Source organism: Crocodylus siamensis, chromosome 8, assembly GCF_052110815.1.
Source record: "Crocodylus siamensis isolate JL-2025a chromosome 8, ASM5211081v1, whole genome shotgun sequence".
Taxonomy (NCBI): Eukaryota; Metazoa; Chordata; order Crocodylia; family Crocodylidae; genus Crocodylus; species Crocodylus siamensis.
The window spans coordinates 44,277,453-44,301,852 of NC_143402.1; the positions used below are offsets into that span (position 1 = coordinate 44,277,453).

Here is a 24,400-nt window from a genome sequence, read left to right on the forward strand (position 1 = left end):
CATTTCCTCCTGCCCAAGGGTTTCCTCCTCCCTTTCCATCTCCTGCAGAGTCGCCAAGGCCTCGTACCTGTTCTCCAGTCGGACTGGAGAAGCTTGTACCTGCTCGCTGCTCGCCGCTCCGGTCCTGGCTGTGACCGTCTGCCACTCTGCCGTGGAGGTCCTTCCCTGGGCTGCTTCTTCCTTGGGTGCCTGGTCCTGCAGGGAAAGGAAATAACTGTCAATTTCCTCCTCCGCCTCCCTGATCCCCCTCAGCCTGCTAACCTCCTCCCGGAGCTCCCTCACCTGTGCCTCCAGAGCCCTAAGCCGGGCACCTGCCGGACAGGTGTGGGGGCTCCCAATCTCTGCCCCCCCCGGCCCTGCTGGGGATCCCCTGCAGGCCGGGAGGTAGGGGGACATCAGCTTCCCCATGGGCTCGGTCTGGGTGGAGGCCTCAGACCAGCCCCGGTTAGCCTTGTCCCCCTGGGCAGAGGCCCTAGCAGCACTCCTCGTAGACACCATTCTAAGCTGCTGTTTGTAGACCTGTGTGGTGTCTACGTCCTACCCGTACAGGAGTCCCACTCCTGGCCCTCCCAGCCCGCCCGCCGGCGCGAACGCCTGCGCAAACGCCGGCGCACTCTTACAGAGCACGCCTGTTTGCGCGCTCTGTTCGCGCTGCGCGGCTCCCTACTGGCTCAGCTATATGGGACCCGGAGGGCTTCCCCTCCGGATCCGGCTCAGCTGTGCCGAGGCCCTCCGCCCCACTTACCTTCGGCTTCACTTACCTTCAGCTGCTGCTGCCCCCGCTGCCGATTCCTCTGCTGCTGCTGCTGCCGCCGCCGCCACTGCCTCGGGTCAAAAGTTAGTTATGGGGCACACGTGCATGCGGGACACACGTGTGCCTAACTCCTCTCCTTCCCGCTGCTGCTTCCCGAGTGTATGTTCCCAGTATGTATCAAGTGTGCATTTACCTTTAGACAGCTAAGTGTCACTTAGACACATAAAGGTAAAATAGGATTTGGGTGCATGTTCTTGAACCTTGTGTTTGGTAGAGGAAAGATGATCCCATTACACACGAATCTCAGGTCACTCACTAATTAGTTTTGCCCTGAGTGTTTGACAGGAAAATGTAGGGGTCAAGGAAGGGATGTTCTCTGAAGGAGGAGACCTTTTCCTTTCTTAACGGCCTTATTAGATAAGTGACCTCTCAAACTCATGAAGTGCAAGGCAGCCCATTTCCTGTGATAAAGGCTCTCGTGGGTGGGAGTTTACAGTAATGAAATTGGACTTTTCTGGGACAGGAGCCCATGGGCAATAACATCTGGCTGGCTTGATATATGAGAAAAGGACCTTGTGCATTTTTTCAGATAGATGGGGGTGCTGAGTCACAGCTCAGATGCCTCTGTGGAAGTTCCCCTTCCCACCCACTTCACAGCAGGTCATCGCACACACCCTGTAACTCCTCCTCAATTTATAATTGGAAGGAAGGAAAAGAAAACAACACAGCTGCCCAGTGGTGAGTAAAGAGCAGAAGCAGTACTTGGTGCATCTCCATTAAAAGGGCCCTCTGCTCTACACCACTGCTACCGGATCAGATCTCCACATTCTACCATTCAACGGATCTATCTGAGAACTATTCAACTCGCCTCAGTGGAGAGAAGCAAACAGTTTTACAGGAAGACAGAATGGCAAGCTTGAGGCACAGCCCCTCAAAGGAGCCTGAAATTGAGCTTTTTGTGAAGGTGAGTTTCTGACAATCTGGATGCCTTTTTTTTCTTTTTGGTTTCTGGATACAAAGGACAGTGAGCCACTAACCTCACCACATATTTTTCGTGCAATCAGCAGCAGTTTTTGGGTAACTTTTTTTATCCTTTCATAATTTGCAGAACTGTCCCATGTTTGCAATTTTCAGCTGTGGGCACTGGCAACTTGACTTGAGTATTCCCAGTGTCTATAACTAAGCTTCTCCTGCAGTTGGCCGGGAAATATGTCAGGCATGCCCAGATTAGGGGAATTCCCACTCTGGATTCCATAGAAGTCTCTACCTCCTGCTGTATAGTGCCCTAGGACACTGCAGAGTGCCTCTGTTGCTTTCGGGATCCTGTTGTCTTTGTGATGATGTCGCTGTTATTAATGGCTATGATGATATAGATCACTCATGTAGCAGAGTTCCCAGAATGCAGATATGACGTGCCTTAGCACAGAAGAGATGATGTGTTGAATAAGATAAAACAAAAATTTAATTTCAGCTTTTCTTCAAATTGTGATTACAAAACAAAGTTTTTCCTTCTCTTTCAGCGGGAGAGAGAGAGAGAAAGAAAGTGGCTATATGTAAGCAGAAGTGACTTAGCTGTGAACTATTCTCTGGAAATGTTTCTTCCTTTGCTTAGGGCTTTTTTGTTTCCTCTGGAATGTTTCAACACTTCTCCTTCAAAATTTCATAGCAAAAGTGCAGAAAGCAATGAAGACAGAAGCCCAGTTTCCCAAACAAATTCTAGAGAAGTCTGTCAACCTGAGACACGACACCATGGTCTTGACCATGTTATCTGCACAGGCATTGATGTGATGCCACAGCAATGCTGGATCATATGATCTTGTTTATAACATTTCAGTACAAATGCTCAGGTTCCCAGTATTCAAGCTGCAAATAATCTTTTAAAAATGCTAATGTTCTAAAAATGCCATTTAATTAGTTATTAGTTCATTCTGTTACTGTTAAAATGAATCCCTCCCACAGCATATAACCTAATCTACTTTTTTCTATGATCCTCTCATTTTTCTGTAATCCTGTACATCAGCCAACAATGAGTTTTAGAGATGCTTTTGGTGACAGTTGCATTAGACAACCTTTCAAGATACCCTCCTGTTTTCTGTGAGTTTATAATGCTATAACTCTAGATTAGACAGCCAGGCTCAAATGCTGTTCTCACTGTTTGTGATATTGCCAGAATTATGCAGCTGTCAAAAATAAGAATATTCAGGGACGAGAAAATACCTCCCCATTAATCCCTCAAAGACAAATCCAATGTTGAGTAATATTTGTAAATGCATTGCTCCTCACCCTCTTAGATCTATTGTGCTTACACAGAAGCTGAAGTTGGTAAGACTAAATTTGACTTGGGGGATTTTGTTGTTAGATTCAGCACCCTGTCATTCTTTGTTTCTATTTCACTGTTACCAAGCTTGCCCCCAACTGTTGCAGACCAGACTGCTTCAAAACTGCATCAGACTCAAGGGGGTTTTAGTAGAGAAGGGAAACAAAAAACAAAGCAAACGCTTAGTCAGTACTTCCCCTAAACTGGACTTAATTTAGCACTAAAAACCCCCTCAAGGCAAGTACGGTACTGGAGAATTAACAGCCAGACTCTGTCTCATAAATATCAGGGTAAGTCTGTAACAAAAAGGGGTGCTGGGCAACTGCAAATCCTAATAAAATCAAAAGGAGTTATGAGTGCTCAGTTCCCATGGAAAACAAGAGTCAGATTGCGGCAGCATTGGTGTGAGTGGAATGAGTCCTGAAATTCCTCATTCTTTTGTGGGAGGGAGGGAAGGGAGGGGAGATGGAAAAGATACTACAGGGTGCTGCACAGCCTGGGTTCCTAGCATATAGCATCTTGCAAGCCACAGCCCCCAGAGCCTGGTTTGGCTTCTTGGCAAATGCAGATGTATTAACCCATAAGACATAGATGGTGGGCTGTCTCCTTGTCTCCCACACACATGTGCCTTTGCTGGTGAAACCTTGAAGGTTTACGGGTAATTTCTCAGCATGGATTTTCCCTCCTTGTAACCAATGTATCTTTAAATGCTACTTATTACCGTATTTGTGTTGCACTGTTGTGCCAGGTGCTGTACAAACTTATAATCAAGGAAAACCCCTGGCCTCAGGAGTTTGCAGCCTCAAGTCTGTAACACAGCTTGCTGTCTAGTGACTCTTCAGTCCACACCCGTTCTTTACTCTTCACTTAGCCTCCGCCTCTTGTGAGTGTGGCCATACTGCTATGTGTGTGCAACATTAAAAACTGCTCTATCAATTCTTTCCCAATGAATTGTGGGAGAACTTGTCTCTCCCTTGGAAGTCCACATACGGGAATTGTGAGAAGACCCTGGAGATCCATCCACATTTGAGTTGAGCTAGCCAGCATCCACCCTGTATAATGGTTATATTAGCAGCTGAGGACTACTGCTACTTGAGTTTGAGCTTATATCCCTCAACAAGCCAACCAAATCAAGTCAAGAGCATGGCCACATTTGAGTTAAGAGTTAGTGTATGGACCTGACTTGTGTTAGGGGCAATACTAGAGTTTGCTCTGAGGATAGGCCCTCACTAACCAAAAACAGGCACAGTGAGATTCTCTCCATTTCACATGAGGAACAAAGGCACAAAGATGATAAAACCCAAATCCTAATAGGGATTTATAAGCTCCAAATTGTTAAGGTATGGGCAAATATACCATTTACCTCTTTAAAAGAGGAGCAGAGCTGCCACTTGGGAGTGTACAATAGATGTAATGATCTAACTGTTATCCTACGTCTGCATGATCTTGTAGCAGTACAAGTTAGCTAAATCACCCCAGCTGTGATGCTGAATGAAACGGGTTAAAATTGCAGTGGTTTTGCAGCCTATGTAGAATCAGGCAGAAGTAGCAACTGTGGTGCAACAGTTTATATGTATTCCATGAAACAGTCATTATGGCTGTCTATACCAGGGGTATGCAATGTTTTTTGGCTGAACTGCCAAAAAAGCCACAATGTCAATCTTGGAAGGTGCCGGAGTGCCAACATGCCAGACCCTGGAGCAGCTGTTTGCAGCCTCCTGGGAGCAGCCTCGGCTATGTGGCCAGCAGCAGCTACTTAGAGCCCAGACTGGCGGTGGTGTGCTGAGCAAAAAGGCCTTGCGTGCTGTGCTCGGCACGTGTGTCAGGGGTTGCTGACCCCTGGTCTATACCCTTAATGAACTCAAGGAGAGTTAATCACATAACCACCTCTGAGGATCCAGGCTTGAGTTCTATGTCCAGTGTCAAACAAGAAGTCAGGGGCAGAGCTGAAAACTAATTTGTTTGTCACAGTATTGTCTGTCCCTGATATCAAAATAATCATGAGTTAGATGCTAAAAAGGCATGAGACTGGCTTAAATACCATGAGATTTTTTTAACCCTGATATTGTGGACTTATTCTGTCTTCTGATTATTTGCAATTTCCTTTGCTTCCCCTCCCCATGTCATGTGTGAGGGGAAACTGGTGTTTCTGATGCTGGACATGTATTGAATAGGATGTTCCTGGATCATGCTGCAGCAGCTTTTGCAAATGACTGATGGTGTAGGAGCCTCTGGCTTCTCTCCAGCCCCTCCAAATTCTAATTAATTAATTCTACATCACTCACCCCACCTACCTGCCCATCCCAGCCTGGTAATTAATCCTGCCAGCGCTTGCCAAACCCACAGCAATTCTGCCTTCACATCTGCTTGTTTCCCAGCCTCACCATCAGTTCTGCCCTCCCCATGCATTATCCCTGAACAATGTTAATTCTTCTCTATCAGCCCTTCCAGAGGAGAATGAGGCAAATACTCTCCTGGTTTCAACAAAGGCTGTGGGCCAGCCCCTACTGGGAGCACTGCTGAGGTCCCATAGATGCTCTGAGAGGCAAGAGCACAACCCCACCCTGGGCATGAGTCGGTGGCAGCAGAAGGAAGGATGACATCATACTGGGACTGAATGATCAATGTGTGGGCTTTACCTCAAGCATGCACAGGTGCAGCATGACTACTGGGAGCCAGTCTGTGGGTACCTTGGTGCTATAGACCATGTGTGGCTCAGCTAGTGCAAAACTCCACATCAGGCTCAGGAAACCCACGTTTCATTTGCTCAGACTAACCAAATGGTATTGTCCTGATCACCTATCCCAGGAATGAGCTTCCAAGTGGCCCTTATCTGGTCAGCTGAGCAGGGGTTGCAGAAGAGGGAAAGCAGCAAGGGAGGTGGGATATTCGCATGCCAAACAGTAGCTGCAGATCCCTTCCTCAAATGAAACCCAGCATGCTTGGGCCTCTGAGCCTGTCCCATGGGATCCCCATGACCTGAATCTGAAGCCACTAGCACTATGTCAGGGAAGAACATCTCAGTACTCCCTGTACTCTTGGACATTAGGTTGAGTGATATAAGAAGACAAAGCCTAACATCATTACTGGCAAAAGAGGCAAGTGTTAATGAAAATCACCTGCTCCACCAACTGTTAACTGAAGACCCAAATAGATGGAAGCTTAAGAGGCTTAAAAATCATAAAGCATTTATGCATGAAGCCCACAAGCTCCTGAAAGAGCTTGGGGATCCTGAACCAAGCCTATGAGCAGCAACAGAGTGGGCCAGCCACTGGGAAAGGTGAGACCTACTCCTACAGCATTTCATACCAACATCAAACAAGTCCCCATTGGGCATGACCTTGACAGAGAAGCATGGATCAAGCCAAACAGACTGAGATCTGGATATGGATCAAAACAATACTTCACAAAATGAACATCTTTGACCAGCCCCCCTGCATGAATACGGTGTCCAGCAAACAACATAGCACTTAATCGAAAGTTGTAATCTTTACAAATGCCCAGACAGGGTAGATGGAATCCACACACTGAGCGATGATATTAGACAGTGGCTCATAGATTTAGAAGTTGATATCTAATGCCATATGAAAGAGAGAGAGAACTCAAGTCTGCCTATGCAGGGGAGCCCAGGGTCATCAATTCTTCAGCCAATAAAGAAGATGAGAAGACACATTTCCCTATTAGCTGCAAGTCTAAATGTTCTGCCCCTTTTTCCTCAACAAGTCCCATAATATTCTACTCTGCACTGGTCACTAGGAGGTGCCAGTATATGTGAGGAAGCTGCTCTGACACACTTTAACTGCCACGCATGGTAACAGACTCCCTTAATCAAGTCTGCTGAGCAGGCTAATTAGCATGCTTCAGCAGCCTCCATGTCTTGTGTATTCAGCATCCCTCTGCTTCAGAATGGTGGTAGGGGTGCTTTAACTAAAGCTCATCAAATTAGCTTTAGTTACAGCGTCCCTGCCGCCATTTTGAACTGTGGGACGCTGAATACAAGCTGCTGCAGGTGCTTTAATTAGAGCAGCTCTGGTTAAAGTGCTGCTCACCCCCCCCCCCCCCCCCCCCCCCAGAGCATGTGTAAAGATGCCCTAGGATTTGTAGCCTGCTCTTTGTTCAAGGGAAAGACTCTTTCTGTAGGGAGCCCCATTCCGGACTCCGAAACAGTGAGCGAAGGCAGTTGGCACTGGAGAACTGCAGACTCCAAGCCACCAGAAAGAAACCTCAGCTCCTCACAGGAGCTGGCCCCCACCCCACCTCAGTTACTGAGGCCCAGCCATGCAGGGTGCCCCTGGGGACCATGTAAGGAGCCTCCCTCTGGGGGAGGAAATGTAGCTGAGAGCACTGACTTCCACATTGCTGCTCCTGCCAAGGCCTTCTCATACATAAAAGACAAGGTGTGACGCATATAAGGATCAGTTTTATCTAGTCATCTCTCAAACGAAACATCGCTGAGTTTTGATCAAAAGTGTTCAGTTACTCCATGGTGTCACTCCCTTAGCTGTTTGACCAGGAGCCAGGTCCACAGCTGCTGTGGAGCCATGCCGTTCTGCTGAAGCAATGCAGCTACACCAGTATATTCTGGATAAGGATCCATCTGTAAACAATCTGTCACTGGACCGGCTTCTTTCCTGAAGTGGTCATCCTGTTCTTACAATTTAGCTTTTTCTAAATTACCCAAATTCTTATATAATTGTAAAAGACTAGAAGAAGAAGTGTTGATCCTTACAGCTCCTGACTCTGCCACTTTGATCCCATCAATCAGTTTCTACTCCTTTGTCTTTGATCTACGGGCTTCTCCTTTCAAGTCAACCAGGCAACAATCCTTCTGTCTCTATTGTTCTCCTTTTCCAGCTTCTGTTTCCTAGCTGTCACTGGACTCTCTGATCAGGGTGATACAACTTCCTAGTCCAAATGGCAGGGAGAGTTCCTTGAGCTTCCTAGTATTTCAAGTGGCATTTCGACAAATTTGACAGGGTTTAATACAAGTATTGGAAGAGGAACTTAATTGTCCCACACATCCTGTGTCAGTGTATCTGAATCTTTATCTAGTTAGAATCACATCTGTGGCTCAGAAGGTGGCTCACTGAGCCACTGGCATCTCTAAAGAGTCAACAGGAACTCCTGCTCTCTTAGGGCAACTTGTACTGGAACAGTAGAAGTGTGAGGACCCTATCCTTTCTCCTCAAATAGGTCACCATATATCACAAGCAGGTAGTGATTTCATGTAATTTTTGCCTGACTCTGAATCTGTTATAGTGCAGTGAGAGGTAATTTCTTTATTGTTTTGGGGAACATTGATCCTCCACCTTTGGTTGGGAGTCTCATTCTTCAGTTGAATTTCTGCTGGGCTCTTCACCCCATGTGTTAGTGCCGTTTACCCATATGGAGTCACAGCCCTTAGTTTGAGAAGTGCTAAGGGTAGGTTCTGGTTTATTCGTGCTAAGTGTTTATAAAGGAGGAATTAATCATTTGAATAAAAGCTCTGTGTGCTTTAATAAAAACAAGCCAGGTATCTGTCACACTTGTATTATGTTTAGTTCCATCCTCCTTGCAAACAGACAATGAATGACATTTTAATGGACCCTTCAGTGTACAATTTATTCAGTATTCCATTTTACTATAAATTATAAAGAAAGATCAAATTCAGTCACAAACCCTGTCTGTGTCTTAGATTACGCAGCAGCTCAGAGGAGCAACACAGCTAAGAGGGGGAGGTTTGGATTCTTCTCTGCAAGTATCAGTGGCAGGCTTGTTTACTTGAGCCCTGACCCTAGCACTAGATCTGCTCAGTCAAGACCTTATCTCCCCTGTAGAGCCAATGGGAATCTGAGCCACAGACCTGAGCCATGGACCTGCACCAGGATTTAGGGCCTAAATCTTATCACTTACACCTGAGAAACCCCAGTGCAGGTTATGAGACCACACTGATATCTGTGAAGGTAAGTTTTTTTTTTAAGCACCCAAGTGATTTAGGAGCCCACTGATTTACAAAAGTATTTTGGTTTCTACTTGCTTACCTCTTGCTTACCAAGTAGGGCTTAGGTTCCTAATTCACTTGGGTGTTCTTTTAGAATTTTCCTTTGAGCCTACTTGGGTCTGCAGGACTTTGATTCTTGGTGGTGATGCAGGAACAGAAAGGAGCCCAGCCTGTAGATGTACAACAGAACACTGGGATGACAGACGTCTTCTCAGAGCACAATCTCCCCTTGAGGAGCTGTGCACAGGAGAACAACCACTGGGGCTAGGGACAGACATTCAAAAATCCTGAGCCTGAATTGATTCAGTCTTTGCAGGTTAGTCTAACCTGGCTAGTCTAAACTGGCTTGTAACCGCACAGACATCCCCTTTGGACTGAAAAAATGCAAGCACATGCCTGCAGTGGCTCAGGGTAGAAGCTGGGGCACGCTAGAAAAGTCCTCCCTTCCCTTTGACAGTGCTGAGCTGAGGAGCGTATAGGCAGGACACTGATTAGAGAGTGGTTCCCTCCCCCAGCAGCCCAGCAGGGAGTTGCTAACACAGTGTTTATCATCCCTAAATCAGTGTTTATCACCCCATTAGGAAAACAAAGCCTCTCTCCATTAGTTCAAGCTTTTCTTAAAACAGTTTTTCCAAGGAAGGCATGGAGGGACATTAGCAGCTACCTGTTGATTATCTCCAAAAAGCCCTAAGCCAACACAGTCCTGTCTGTTTTGTCCCATCTCCCACAGCACAAACTATAGTGAGCATGTGATATACTAACTAATGCTGAGAGGTGTCTGTGTAAGGCAGAGGGAAGGAAGGATTCCTGAAGCAGGGAGTGGTGAGGGGGAGGAGGGAGAGCAGGAGGAAGCCAGACAGACCCTGCTGTACTTGCAATCTCTGCTGGAGTTTCAGCCAGGGTGCACAGGGGAGGGGCCAGTCCAGCTCTCTGGAGGAGAGAGCCCCACCCAGCCCAGAGAGCATGTGGGGATGCTGGAGTACTCTGATTTAACTTAAACCAGGAAGGGGTCTGGGACAGACATTGCATAAACTGGTTTGACCCAGATCAGTTAAGTCTGATACTACTTTCAACCAGGTTTATCTCAAGCTGGTTTATATCATACTGGTTTCAGCCATTTTCAAACTGGTTTATGTAAACGAATATCTGTTCTGTTAAAGGTCTCTGATTGGTTTATGTGTAATGTCTGTCCCTAGATGATAAACCGGTTTATGTGTAATGTCTGTCCCTAGCCTGGAGGATTCCACCTCTCCTACATGGACCTGAGCAATCCTGAGTGCTGATCCTTCCAAATGCATACAGGGCTCTAACAAAAGCTGGCCTAGATGTGCTTACTGATGTGAACATGGGCTGTCCAGCAGGTAGCCTGCGGGGCACATGTGGCTGAGAGGGGTTGTTGTCTAACCTCTGGACTCCTACTCAGCCGCCACCCACCTTAATACTCTCTTAATATCTGCTACAGCAGCCAAGGTCTCCCACCCCTCCATCAGCTTTTGCTTCCTGCTCCCATCCCAGCAGGGGAGTCTGTGACATGGTGCAATGGTGTGCATGTGGGGGGACAAGAGGTTACATGTGCGTGGTGCAGGGAGGGTGCCGCCCATGGTTCACACTAATGCAGCCCCCGCCCGGTGACTCACATGGTATGTGGCTCCTGGCCACTTAGAAGTCAGACAGCCCCAATGTGAACTTTTACAGGTCTTAGAGGACTGTCTGCTCTGTGCCTGACAGAGTGAGCTGGGGTCTCACTGGCATTACACAGTGGGTCTCACTGGCTTTACATGGCTTGAGGACTAACTTTCTTTTGGAAAAAGGAAGTCCTTCTGGCCTTTGGAAATTCTGAGTCTGTGGGACGTTCTGCCTTGTCCCTTTAACTCAGAACTGAAGCATAAAAGAAAGCAAGCTACTGTTTTCCTGAAAAACATGAGTGCATTTCCCTCCACACCCTCCTGAGGTTTATTTCCTCCTCCCTAGGAGAAACCTCCCTTCCTTTCATAACCATTTGCAAACTCCTTCTCCCAGCCATGCTCAGTGTGTTGCCTCCCCCTCCCTTTATCTTATTTCCCATCTCAGAAGCCCATCACAATCCCAGATCCTGAAGACAGCGTGTCCAAATTAGGGCAACAAGAAGCAGAGAGAGCTGCTGTATTGCCTTCACCTCTGACCCAGCTCCCACCCAAAGTTATAGGAACAATGTAGCACAGACTTAAAAAAGAAAAAAAATAGGCTGTGTGTAATGGTGGGCATATCAAGCCCAGCAGCCTGATGGTGGGATCACCTGCTTTGGACAGTTGTGACCATTGGTGTTGTTGTGTTGCTAGCATCCAGGCGCCATGCTCATGAGGCTGGTAGAACAAGAGATGAGATTAGATTGAGTCTTTCAGGTTTTGACCATTCTCACTGTAGCATGGCCGAGTGTGTGGAAGTGAATCCAAAGGTGTCTCACCCAGCTGCCCACAGAAGTAAGCTCTGTGATGCTGGTGATGCCGTTTGGGGGTGGGAGCCTGCCAGGCTGTGGCTTGGTGATGTCTAAAGTGGTGCACAGTAAGCTTAATGAGCCACTGAATCAGGCCTGAGCCCCACTTCCCCCCATGTAACTTGCAACTCTTCCCCTTATAGACTCCACAGTTGATTTAACCCACTGAGACAGGACAGACGGTACTGTGACAGAGCATACAGTGGTAGCAGTGTGGGTGTGAAATGCCACCAAATCAGAATGCTCATCCTGTGTCCCAGAGGTGCACAGTCCAGCTGAGGACAGCAGCAGTGACTTGAGCCCACTGCTACTTTCCAGTCCTGCACTCACAAGGTACTGGAGCCTCTTCCCTCCCCCACTGTAATTTCCAGCAACTGGCTGCTTCATCTCTGAATCGGATCTCCACCTCCAAGAGACCCACCAGGTTTCTGAGCTGGGGTTTGGAAAACATGGGCTCAAACCTAGATCTGGATAATATGATTAGGTATTTCTCTGAACAAGGGGCAGGGCTTATATCTGAACATCGTGTGTAGGCCACGGACATAAATTATGATTGCTATGGGAATCATGCAAGCCTTTGAAACTTTTGAAATATTAGCCATAGGATTAATGTTGCATCTAATCAACTTAGATTTCATTTGTTTTTTCAAAACAAGCGAAAAACAGAACAAGAGATCATTGACTCTGAAATTCATTCAGGCTCCCTTCTGTAGAGGTATAAGGAATTCAGTTCTGCAGGTGCTCCCCTCTGTTCACTCAACAAGGTACCATAGCAGCAACATCTGAAAGAGCTGTTCTTCAGCAGAGCACTCCCAGAGTTGTGTGCGGCACTGGATCCTTATTGAGCTGCATCCTTCTATTTTATCTCCTCTGCAGGCTGGTCTGGATGGAGAGAACATTGGATATTGCCCCTTCTGCCAACGCCTCTTCATGGTGCTCTGGCTCAAAGGAGTCAAATTCAATGTGACCACAGTGGACATGACCAGGTAAGGGAGACAATGGCATCCTTGGCATCAGGACTGAGGAGGTAACCACCACAAGGAAGCACAGGGCTTCTCCTTTTACAGTGTGCAGCAACAATGTTAGAGACATGCTGGAGTGTTACTTTTCCCTCTGCATTTCAGACCTCACCTTCTGTAAGCACCAAGTTACTGTTCATAACACTTCCTGATACATCCCTGGCAACATGTGGTGTTATGTCACTGGGTGATGATATATGTCAGCTAAGTGGACAGTTGCAACCAAATCCTCTTCTGATTTACCCCATACCAAGTTTCCCTTATTATCTCCTTTGGGATTGCACAAGAGAATTTTTACCAATACAAGCAACTGTGTCTAAGCAGCTGGGGATGTAACATCCACAATGACATTTTGCTGAGTCAGATTCACCAAAAAAATCCTGTGATTCATTCACCAAAATATCCTGTGATGAAATTTCCTTGACAAAGTGACTGTGTACCCGGGGGGGGGGGGGGGGGGGGGGGGGGGGAGGGGCGGGTATGGGTACGGGGGGTTGGGGGTAAGAGGGAATCACACTGACAAGTAAATCCCTCTTTTTCTTTTTCCTATTCATTTTAGGAAACCAGAAGAGCTGAAAGACTTAGCACCAGGGACAAACCCACCATTCCTGCTGTTCAACAAGGAGTTGAAAACAGACTTCATTAAGATAGAGGAGTTTCTGGAGCAGACCCTGGCCCCACCTAGGTATTTCCCATCTTCTGGTCAGAAGTCTCTAAGCCCTTTGCAAAATGTATCAGTCGGACAGGGGTTGCTACTTTACAGAGCAGGAAATTGAGATGGGACAGTGGTACCCCTGGGAGCTTTGGCACGGCTGGCAGCACTAAAAATAAAATGTAGGAGCCCTAGCACCCAGTCCCTGCTCTGAGCAGCACAGCAACCTTTGTGATCTTTCATGAGATGACTGTGTAATGGGGCCCCGGTGCTGGTGTGAGTAAATCAGCAGGGACAAGCATTTACCCGTGAGAAGCAGTTGGTTTGCCTGGCAGCTGTTCCCTGCTGTGAATGGCTGGGCTGTAAGGAAACCGTTTGGTCTGTGAGATAACACAATGGGAGGAAATACACTCTGTGATCTCTGGATGCAGAGAGCAGGCAAAAGGGGGAAAGAGGCAGGCTGGGAGAAGCAGACTTATGGGGTGCTGTGTGGAGCACGTCACAGGTGCATCTGGTCAGAGCCCTAAGCAGCAAACACCTTTATTTTTGCAATATATGTTGCAGAGCAGAGGGAGTGGGGAACCTAAAAGCAGTTTTGGTTCTCTTTTACCTGCTTGTTTTTTAAAAGGGCAGGTGCATTCATCTGAGCCAAAGAAAACGCTCAAGCTGAGAGAGATGGAGTGCAGCCAGCTCGGGGGGATGTGATGCACTCACTCTTGGCTCAGCCCCTCACATTCTGCTGCAGTGATCATAAACAGAAGACACCTTAAGGGGCCAGACCTATTCACAGCCATGAACCTGAGGCCAGATCCTCACACAAATTCACATTGGTAGTATCAGTGACTTCTGCCACTTTACACCAGCTGATGAACCAGCCCCTTATCTCTCATTCACCTCTTTGTGACTGTCTGAAAGGGCCACGTTTGGTTCCCAAAATATCCCTAAACACTTTGCAACCCCTTTTGACAGAGAAGGAAGCAGAACTCTGCTCTCCTTTTCCATGTCTTCTTTTCTTAGTTAAGTCCCTCTGGAGCACCCTGCCAAGGTCCCCTCTGCTTGTCTAGCCAGGCTTCAGAACTATGCGACGGGCTAGCTGGTAGTGATTTAGCCCAGGGGTTTTGAAAGGGTAAAAGATGATCGGAGGGCCTGGGATTCCCTTTCCTCACCAATGCATCAGGCCCTAGAAATTCCAGACTGTACCCAGGACTCAGAGCGGCTGGGATAGGGCACTCTGGGAGCTCAGTCACTCTTGGCTCAGTCGTGTTAGATCAGCCAATGGCAACATTTCAGGAGCAGCGGACTGCAGTAACCCAGCTTGATGCAGCTTGGCTTGAAGCAGGCTAGTCCTCTGACCCAGCCACTGCCATTTCTCTCTTTCACCCAGTTGCCTCACTAATGAGAGACCCTAGCACTTTAATGCCACAGAAGCCTTGGCTTTATGGGATGGGTAAAATCACTCCATGAGCAGGAGGTTACCAATCTATGGGCACTTATACACATGGCAGGGGTTTAGTCCTCAGGGTGTTTTTCTGTGCCCCCTAAATTGGAACGGTGGGTTTTTAATTGAAACCCACCGTTTCAGTGTTCTGTCATGTTACAGGGAGGGGCCCAATCTGCTTCTTTTTTTCTTTGATCAGAGTAGAGAGAGCCAGTAGACCAAGTAGCCCTTGAGCTGTGAGGGGCCCCTTCCCTCTGCGGCAGCAACACACCCTAGGCCCACGCAGGCAGGCTGCTAGTAGGCTAGGTGCTGCCCCAGGTCGGAGGCAGTACTCAGCCTGATCCAACTGTCCCTCAAGCCTGGCCAGGGAGCAGCGCCCAGCAGGCGTCCAGCAGGCAGGCTCAGGGAACAGTTGGATTGGGCTGGGTCCTGCCCCTGAGCTGGGGCAGCACCTGGCCCACTAGCAGCCCACCCAGGCAGCCTCAGGGGGCACCGCCACTGCAGAGGGAAGGACCAGGGCTGCCCACAGCTCAGGGGCCTTTTGACCTGCCAGCAATTGGCCCCCTGGCCATGGGAGAGACAGGCAGACTCCACCAAAAAAAAAAGGGTTGCCCCTTGGTGCTTTTGCCTTTAGCAGGCACCTGCTGAAAGTGGAAGTGGTGAGGGGACCAATCCTTTTTTTCTGCAGAGCCTGCCTGCCTCTTCCGTGGCCAGGGGGGTTGAGCTGACATCTGTATGTAATTTAGTTTGCAACAATGCAAACTTATCTAAAACCCCCAAAACTGGCACACGGTTAATGTGTGAAGCCATTAAGCCATGCAAATGACATTTTTGTCACATGTACATTGTGATGACTGTCACATGTACAAGCACCCCATGAGTCCAGTGTGCCCGTTGGGGGATTAAGCTGAGCCTGTAGGACAGATTTCCAAAAGTGCTCAGCACCTTGGGTGTGTGGTGGGTGCTGGACTTACTGGAAAACCTGGTCCCTACTTGGGGGTGCTGAGTCCCTCTGAGGACCAGCCGACCATGCTGTTGGGAAGCATGGCTACCTCCTAACACGTGCTTCATTTGTACTGATTCTCACAAATGAACTGTGTAACTGTCTCAAATCAGCCCTAAGCACACACCCACCACCACTTTGGGCTCTCTCTCAAGGGTGCTTATTAACACAGATTCAGATTTAAGGCTGCTATATTGCCTCCATTCTGGGATTTGGTAGAGCAAAGTGGGAGTGAATGGATGGGGCTTGCTTCATGGAACTTCTCTTGGGCACAGTGACGTGCCCTGAATGTCCCAGTTCTAGAATTTTAATTGAAGGCTCCTAGACACATCAGGACACATCAAAACTATAAGGTTCAAACCTTTTATGGGTCTATGGTTGGGCACATGAATGATGCTGTGTCCCCTTTCATAGATCACCTCTGAACAGAGCTCACTCTTTATTTAAAAGCCTCTGAACATACCACACCAAAGCATAGAAATGGGACCAATCTGATTCTCAGTTCAGTGCCACAGACTAAAGGGGAAAAGCAGGATTGCCTTGAGGTGGGCAATGCTGGTGACAGAACAGCTCTCTCTGCTGGTGGAAAGGCTTTTATACTTGCAATATTCTTTTTTACCAATAAGCCTGCTTTTCTATCTACCTTACTCAGGAAGAACTATGGTAATTCAGGCTCTCACATGATAATAGTACTGCTTTCATGGCTGAAGAAGCATTTTGGGATCCCTTTAGAGCCAAAAGTATTTCTCCTTAGGGAAGCTGTGTGTGTTTCTTTCTCATCTAATCCACCTCATGCTCCCCCTTGTGTCAAATCCCTTGCCTAACAGAGCCGCAAGTGCCCCTTTATCCCAAGGGCAGAACTAGTTGATGTCTACAGCACTCATGCTTTGAAATATACGTCCATTCATAGCTTAAATAGTTACCAGAAACCCCCAGGGGATCATGTAGCCACCCAGCCAACTAAAGGGTTCAGAAAATTCTTTTATATAAATTAATCACCACAATTCTCTATTAAAGGTACCCACACTTGAGCCCCAAATACAAGGAGTCCTTTGATGTGGGCAGTGACATCTTTGCCAAGTTTTCAGCATACATCAAGAACACGCGCAAGGAAGCCAATGAACGTAAGGCAGCCTGTTGTGCTTTGTACTCTTATTACTATTGCTATCCCCCTATTCATTTGCTCTGGGCATTTAATTTCATGGATCACAGAGTAAACCATTGGAGATGCAGATCACGCCACCAGTGGGATCTGAGGCCATTGATTGGTATAACAGTGTGGAAGCGTGAAGGCTAAATAAGGATTCAGGTGTTCCAAGGAAGGTAATGTAGCCTCTGCCATAGCAGGAGGAGCCAGGAGTTGCCAAATATTGGTGGCAACTTTTTGTTTGTAGACTTCCGTTTTTTGACAGGTAAATCCTGTTGCTAGGCTGGAATTACTTCAGTCTCACACATTCCATCCTCCCCACTGAAGCCTGCTTGGCAATTAAAGGAGCAAAGAGGAAGGATAGGTTTGACCCAGCACCATTTGGAGAATGCAGTCCTTAGCAAAACACCCTCCTGTCTCAAAGCTGAGACAGCAGAAACTGTGGGCTCCAGCCATGCTCCAAAAGCAACTTCTAGATCCTCTCAGAGGGGACGGTACAAGCCTCAGGTTGCAAGCTAAGCTGGCAAAGAGCTCCTTATCTGCTCTGCATGGTGGACAGTCAAACCTTATAGCCCATCTAAAGTGCTGTCAGTCCTGTGCAGCAGTGCTGGCTCTTTGGATGCAGGAAAGACAAAAGCAACAAAATTGGTAACTGTTAGGCAGCTTGATGGTTGCTATTAGCAGCTCTGAAAGCTGACTAGCAGCTGGGGGATTGATTGAACCTGCCAGCTCTGTGAAGGTAATTGCCTTCTATTGAGGTAATTGCCCTGTAATGTGTGGAGCAAGGTGCTCAGTGCAAGTGGTTTGCACAAACTAGCTGGCATCTTAAGCACCACCTTCAAGATTAGGATCAATGGGAAACAGAAAATGGCTTGTGCTATGTGCATGATTTCAGTAGCTACCTATGTAGCCATGGGCATCTTAAGTGGCTTTGATTGTATGACTTAAGTGTTATTGAGGTCTGCTCATGGGCCTGCCTATTACTTGGTTAGCCCTAAAATGCCAGCTGTCTCCATAAAAGACAACTAGTTCCTTCCCCACCAAACCCCTGAAGCCATCAAACTCTGCCCTGGAAATTCTGCTGTGCACCAGGGCCCAAGGCCAAGCTCCCCCTTCGCCCACCCATCCCTCCTCCCTGTAGCGTGTTCACTACTCATCCAAACTAAGAAAGGAAGCACAAGAAGTTTCCCAAGAGCCCTGCTGCACCCCACTTTCAGCCTCTACTATCTGGCTTCAACGACATGCCCATCACCTGCTCCTTCTGTCAGCAGAGGGGGACCCTCGCTCATACATCAGGCTACATCCTCTCTGCCCCCTCCTCAGAAACATCTTCCTGAGGTGCTGGCTGGACTTCTCCGTACACTTTTTCTGCTCCCCATCTGTGGCCACACCACGTTCTAGGACCACATGGTCAACTTCTTCCTGGCTCTGGCTAAGCTCATCATCTACCAGATGAGAATGGAGGCTGTGGTCAGGGGGACCATCAATGATTCTGGGGCCATTTTTCTGTCACTCCTATGTGAACACCTTCAGGCAGAGCTTCACTGAATGGCATCCACAGGGTTCTTGGTCTCATTCAAGGTGCAGTGGGTGCTGACTAATGTGCTCTGCTCTGTGTCCCCATTCAGAATGCTTATTGCCCTCTGACCTTCACCCCACCCCTGCTTCCTCTCCTGTTGTTCCAAGAAACCTATTGTTATGCTTCTAGCGGCCTCCATAACTGAGGGAGGTTTATCATCCCCTTGGTAGGCCTAGGCATACCACATCTCGCAGTTAGAGGGAGCACAGGAGAAACCATAGGGGGACATGATTCCTGGAAGGGCTGCGTGCTTGAGTTTCCTGTCCCTCTGCACTGGAGCCTTTTTAGGAATCAGTCTGCCTGATACATGTCTGCCCTTATGTGCTTTGAATGGGGAATAAAGCAAAGCAGTTCAGTGGGGAACAGGGAGCTTCTATGGCTTGGTGTAGCTGTGAATAACTCCTAGAATCGCCCGTTGTAATCAGAGAGTCTGCTCCTCTATAAGCATTTCCTCTGAGAAAAGGTGGAAATGCATTTCAGGAGCCCTTACCAAATCCTAGCAATCCCTGCAAAGTGCCACAAAGATATATCCTGGGGTTTCTTCTCAGAAGTCCCATTGGCAATGTGAGGTGGATCTCTCCTGCGCAGATGATCCAGCTCAATGAAACAAGGAGTGTGGACTGTAAGGAAGGGGATCCTGTGGGTAGGTGGATTTGTGTGTATCTGTACATACTGGAGGAGGCTCAACATCTGAAGGTGAAGGCCTGATTCTGATCCCAGTTGTAGTGATGTAGACCAGGACTAGCTCCACTGAAGTCAAAGAAACAGCAGAGACTGTACGAGTGAGAACACAATCAGACTTCAGGTTTTTAAATTGCAACGTGTGGTTTCTTGTTTTGTGCAGATTTTGAAAGAGCTCTACTGAGGGAGTTCAAACGCCTGGATGACTATCTGAACACACCACTCCCTGAAGAGATCGACCAGGACAGTACTGAGGAAGTCCTGGTCTCCAAAAGGAAGTTCCTGGACGGAGACAGACTGACACTAGCTGACTGTAACCTGTTGCCCAAGCTGCATATCATTAAAGTAAATATACCATCTATTTGTAGACTCAAAACTTCCAGCCCAAAGGAAAAGGGTCACCTACCATGAGCAGATTGCAAAGGGCAGGGTTCAAAGGGCAACAATTGCCTACCACTGAATAGGTTTAAAGGACACGGGTGGATTACTCCGGGCAAGTTAAAACAGAAGGTGCCTGAGTGATTTGATGGCACATTCCACTGAAAGTTAATAAGACCTGTTCATCTATTGCTCTGGGTCAGACTGGGTCCTCTCAGAAGAGCTTTTAAGCATATCTAGGTATTCCTCTGGAAAGGGAAGCTAGAACTGGTGATCTGCTTGTTAGCTATGGGTGAATTTTCTCCCCAGGGAAGCCACGGAAGACCCATTACTCAAGGTACCTAAAACTAATCAGGAAAAGTATTGGCAAGAGCACTCTAAGGAAAATCTCACCGTGGTTCCTGAACTTCAGTGAAGTGAGACACCAACAGCCTTGATTCAGCCTAGCCATTGTGCCATTAGTCAAAATCTGGCATGTTTCTCACTGGCTCTGAAAGGTAATGCCGTGGAGGAAAGACCTCACAGTGTCACTGCCTCTACATTATGTGATGCGTTGGAGTTACCTTGGGGCCATAGTTTCTACTGTTGCTGTTTCTGGGATTGTTAGAAGACCTTTCCCTCCAGTTCAGAGTCAGCATACACCTCATCTGTGGTGAACAATGAGTTCTGAAGTTATGGAGTGAATGGCTGCAGGAACAGAGTGTAGTGGGTAATAGCCAGATCCTGACATAATGGATGGCTACACCAGGAAAGCAAGTGAGGTAGCTGAGAACCAGACCTGATGGGTTTATTGGTCTCCTACCAGCAAAGCTGGCTGTATTCTTCCTCTTAACAAGGATATTGATTGAGCAGGGGAGGAAGGATTTGGGGGAATTTAGTGAATTTCACTGTTTCATCCACTTCCCAATTTTCCACTTGCTTACAAGGGGGGTACCTTGGCCAAGCAATAGAGGCCACCTTGGAGTTCCAAATGACAGTACATTCCTACAGGTTGAATATATGAACACACTCCTGGTGTGATTTACACTGGTTTGGGGCAGCAAAGCAAATTACACTGGCAGCCAGAAAGCAAAGACATACAGTTATTCCACTTTAGTTGAATTAGTAGGCAACTATCACTGCACCCCCACCATGAGGCAAGTGAGCAGGTAACAGGCACTTAAGAACAGATGTAGACAGATGATACCTAAACTGGGATAACTTATACTGGCAGAGTTTTACCCCTGCTTTTTTCACTATAGTTCTCCACTGATTGGTCATTTGTTTAGTGCTTTCTTTAAAACTGATGTAACACTGATTACACTGCTACACATTTCTCATCTATTCAGGGCCTTAGTTGTATACATTTTATGGACATTGCAGCCAAGTTTGTGCAGTGTTTCTTTTATTTTTATTCCATGAGCACTGACATGCTGTAACCAAGACAAGGTGTCTACTGTGCTGGCTGCTACACAGATACATAATGAGAGAGAATCCCAGCCTCCAGGGGCATATCCTGATGTGTGTGCACATGCATTTCCCCAGGGACAAATAGCAGTGGTATGTAGTTGCACCGCCATAGTTGTTCCTAGGGAATGCTCATGCATGTGCACTCTGGCACACAGCAAGTTGCCCTGGGTAGGGTTAGGGAGCCTGTGGCCAGCACCTAGGCACTGCCCCATTTTTTTCAGGTGCAGATTTTTTTACACCAGGATCTCTCAGTGTCAAAAACCCCACTGCACTATAAATTAGCAGTGCAGTGAATACCTGCATGTGTGGTGTGTGTGGTTTGTGGGACTGCAGACAGGTCTTCAGTGCCACATGCGCATGTTCATCTGGACATGCCCCAAGATTTTACAGTCAAAATAGGTACAGTAGGGTCATTAGTCTCATTTTATAGATGCTAGCACAGATTCATCTGTGCTTCTCTATGCATAGAGACTAAAGGTATGGATCCTCAGAGCTACTTCGATACCTAACTTCCAGTGGATTCAACGAAAACCAAATATGTAAATACCTTTGAGGATCTGAGCTTTTATGATTTGCCCAAGGTCATGAAAAGGCAGGAGCAGAGTTGGGAATTGAACCTATATTTCTCACATTCAATAACCTGAGAACAAGCTCACCCTTTCCCCCCTACTACAGTGAACGTTATTATGATGAAAAGTTGAAAGAAGTGGGATTATTTAGTTGAAAGAAAAGATGGCTGAGGGGGAAAATTGGTACTAGCTTTCAAATGCAAAAAAACAATTCTTTTAAAGAAAATGGTAATAATTGTGTCCATAGGGGGCATGACAAGAAGTTGGGTGCTTAAGTTGCAATAAAGGAAATATAGCTTAGATATTAGGAAGAACTTTCTTACTATAAGGGTGACTGAGTAGCAGAAGAGTTTACCTAGAATGGTTATGGAGTGTCCATCATTGGAAGTTTCTTAAGGGCTAGTTAGACAAGCATTTGTGTGGGGTGATTTAGACAGGAATGATCTTGCCCTGAGCAGGGGGTTGGGATAGATGACCTTATGAGGCTGTCTTCCAGACCTATTTCCCTATGATTCAGTGATTTCATCTGATTCACAGAAGGCAATTACCCACTTGTACTTGTTTTCCTTTCTCCTTCCTAGATTGCTGCTAAGAAATACCGTAATTTTGAGATCCCAGCTGACATGACAGGCATCTGGCGCTACCTCCACAATGCCCACAGCTGTGATGAATTCACCCACACGTGCCCTGCAGATGAGGAGATTGAACGCACCTATGCCACTGTTGCCAAAAAGATGAGCTAGGGTAGGCAGCCATGTGAGAGGTTTTATGGAGCTCCTTTTGCAGATGGAAATGCTCTCAAGAATGATGCCATCTTCTGAATGTCCATGCCAGTAGGAGCTGTCATACCTTCCACACTCAGGCACTTCAGGGGAGGAATCTTTAAGATGTAATTAGTAATAACCTTTTGAAAATAACTCCCTTGCTTCACAAAATCTGCTGACGCTACTCCACTCCTGTGTAGATTGACTGTACCTATTATATTATATCTCTGACTACTGTGCATATATGTATGTTACTACCAAGCTGCAGAAGCCATTGCTCTTTTATTCCTGAAAAACTGGGATTTCCAGGAGTCTTTTGAAACCACCAGCATTTGCTATGTAAAATGTAGCAGAGTGGGTGACCATGTAGCACAGAGAGGCAAAAGCACCAGCTTTTCATAGCTCCAGGACAGGGTGCAAGTGATATCTTTAAACACTGAAAAATGCATCTTCATAGATTCCTAGATTTGAAAGCCAGCAGGAACCATTAGATCGTCCAGGATGCCACTGACCATTACATTTCCCTCAGACCCACCTGTCATTTGTGTTTGGTTAAAGCACACCTCCCAGAGAGGCACCCTATCCTGAACTGAAGATATCAAAAGCTGGAGAACCCACTACTACTACCCTTAAGAGTTTATTTAATTGGTTAATCAACCTCCCTGTTGAAAATGTGTTCCTAATGCCTCACTGAATTTGCAGGCATTCCATCTACTCCCTGTGCTCAGGAGGTGCACGGGGCTGTGATTGCAGGAGCTTGCTGCTGGTTTGGAATGAGGTGCATTGACAAAGCCGGGGGAAGGCCAAAACATGAAAGACTCTGCAGGACAAGGAAGTGACCAAAACCATTGAACTACAGTCTTATTCTCCTCTCCTGCCAGTTCTACATGGCAGCAATCTCACTGATTTCAGTGGATTTCCCTTGATTTAAGTCTAAGTTTAGAGGAGAATTAGACTCATACACCCCAGTTGCAGTGCAGAGCATCAGCAGCAGAGACCCCATTCTGGTCATGTCGTTTGTCTAGTGAGTGTCCCAGATGGACTCAACAACTCAGCCAAGAAATCTGTTCCTTTCTTCCTGGCAGCGGTATGCATTGCTGAACTCAGGCATTCCTTTCCTAGAGCTCTGAGTCCACTCCAACAGTTCAGGAGAGGGTCCCCTTTGAGTTGTTGCCGTGGTGGAGGAGTGGAGGGAGCAGATGTTCATGATTTTGGAAGAGGCCAAGAACTTTTATCCAATTCCCACATTCTACTCACTCAACAACCAACCAGCCATTTTTTTTGTGAGCAAAAATCACTTTGCAAACTAAGTTTTGCAGTGTATCTAGGGGGTGTGTGTGTGTGCACATGTGTGTGTGTACATGTGCCTATGTGTATGTGTGTTAAGCACTTAGGCTCAGATCCACAACTTGATGCCACTTGGTGTAGATGCACTGAAGAACAACAACAGCTGAGGATCTGGCTCACACAGGCGTCTAGCATAAGAAACTGATGCTGATTCGAGAGAGAGGAAAAAAAGCCCTTTTCTAGCACTGCTCATCTGTGGAGTTCCTGCCAGGCCAGGCCATAAACCAGGAAGTTGGAAAGTGATGACCAATGCTCTTTCCATATCTCCTCCCTGACTCTTTAGAGTGCAATTCTTCCCTATCTGCGCATGAGGGAAGTCACAGGCACTTTGCATGCTCATAAACCTGCCACCCCCATCCAGTTTTTTCCCTAAGCGGCCCCATGACTATCAAAACCCATACCTGTGAATTCAGCCAGCCCTTTGCCAACTGCATGGAAGCCAATGGTGATGCAGAAATACTGTACAACTGCAATAATTTTGCTTGTCATGTCATAACAGCTGTAGCTATGCATTGGGCTTCGAATGGCTAAGGGCCTATAAAAAACTCACTAAGCTCTTCTCTCACAGGTTTGCACTAAACATTGAATATTCACACTCCTGCTTCTGATATATGTATTTTTACTAGAATGACAATAAACTTTATTTTATATACAATATTCACAACATGGTCTTGAAATCTAGGCCAGGGAATAGTAGGACATAAAGGGAAGCAGCAGTGTGTGAAGAGATGTGCAGGTGTGCTCATCATCTGACAGTATTGTGAGAAAACAGACATCTAGATTAAATCTGTTTCTCAAATAAAATTATAATAGCAGCCTCCGTTTCCTGTGCTCATCATGCTGAATGATC

At 47.0% G+C, this 24,400-nt stretch overlaps 1 protein-coding gene across 1 annotated transcript; it reads left to right on the forward strand.

The window, feature by feature from the left end:
• Nucleotides 1-1,474: 1,474 nt before the first annotated feature.
• CLIC2 (CLIC family member 2) lies at nucleotides 1,475-24,365 on the forward strand. Its single transcript, XM_090060920.1, has 6 exons — nucleotides 1,475-1,718; nucleotides 12,401-12,510; nucleotides 13,103-13,228; nucleotides 16,654-16,760; nucleotides 19,207-19,388; nucleotides 22,021-24,365. Exons 1-6 carry the CDS (start codon nucleotides 1,662-1,664, stop codon nucleotides 22,180-22,182), a joined length of 744 nt encoding a protein of 247 aa, XP_089917046.1. The 5' UTR covers nucleotides 1,475-1,661; the 3' UTR covers nucleotides 22,183-24,365.
• Nucleotides 24,366-24,400: the final 35 nt, after the last annotated feature.

Bases quoted from the DNA above. Each gene is read 5' to 3' on its own strand.
- CLIC2 (XM_090060920.1), top strand. From the start codon at position 1,662: ATGGCAAGCTTGAGGCACAGCCCCTCAAAGGAGCCTGAAATTGAGCTT. The intron at 1,719-12,400 runs GTGAGTTTCTGA...TCTCCTCTGCAG, and splicing joins AAATTGAGCTTTTTGTGAAG to GCTGGTCTGGATGGAGAGAA. The intron at 19,389-22,020 runs GTAAATATACCA...TCTCCTTCCTAG, and splicing joins CCAAGCTGCATATCATTAAA to ATTGCTGCTAAGAAATACCG.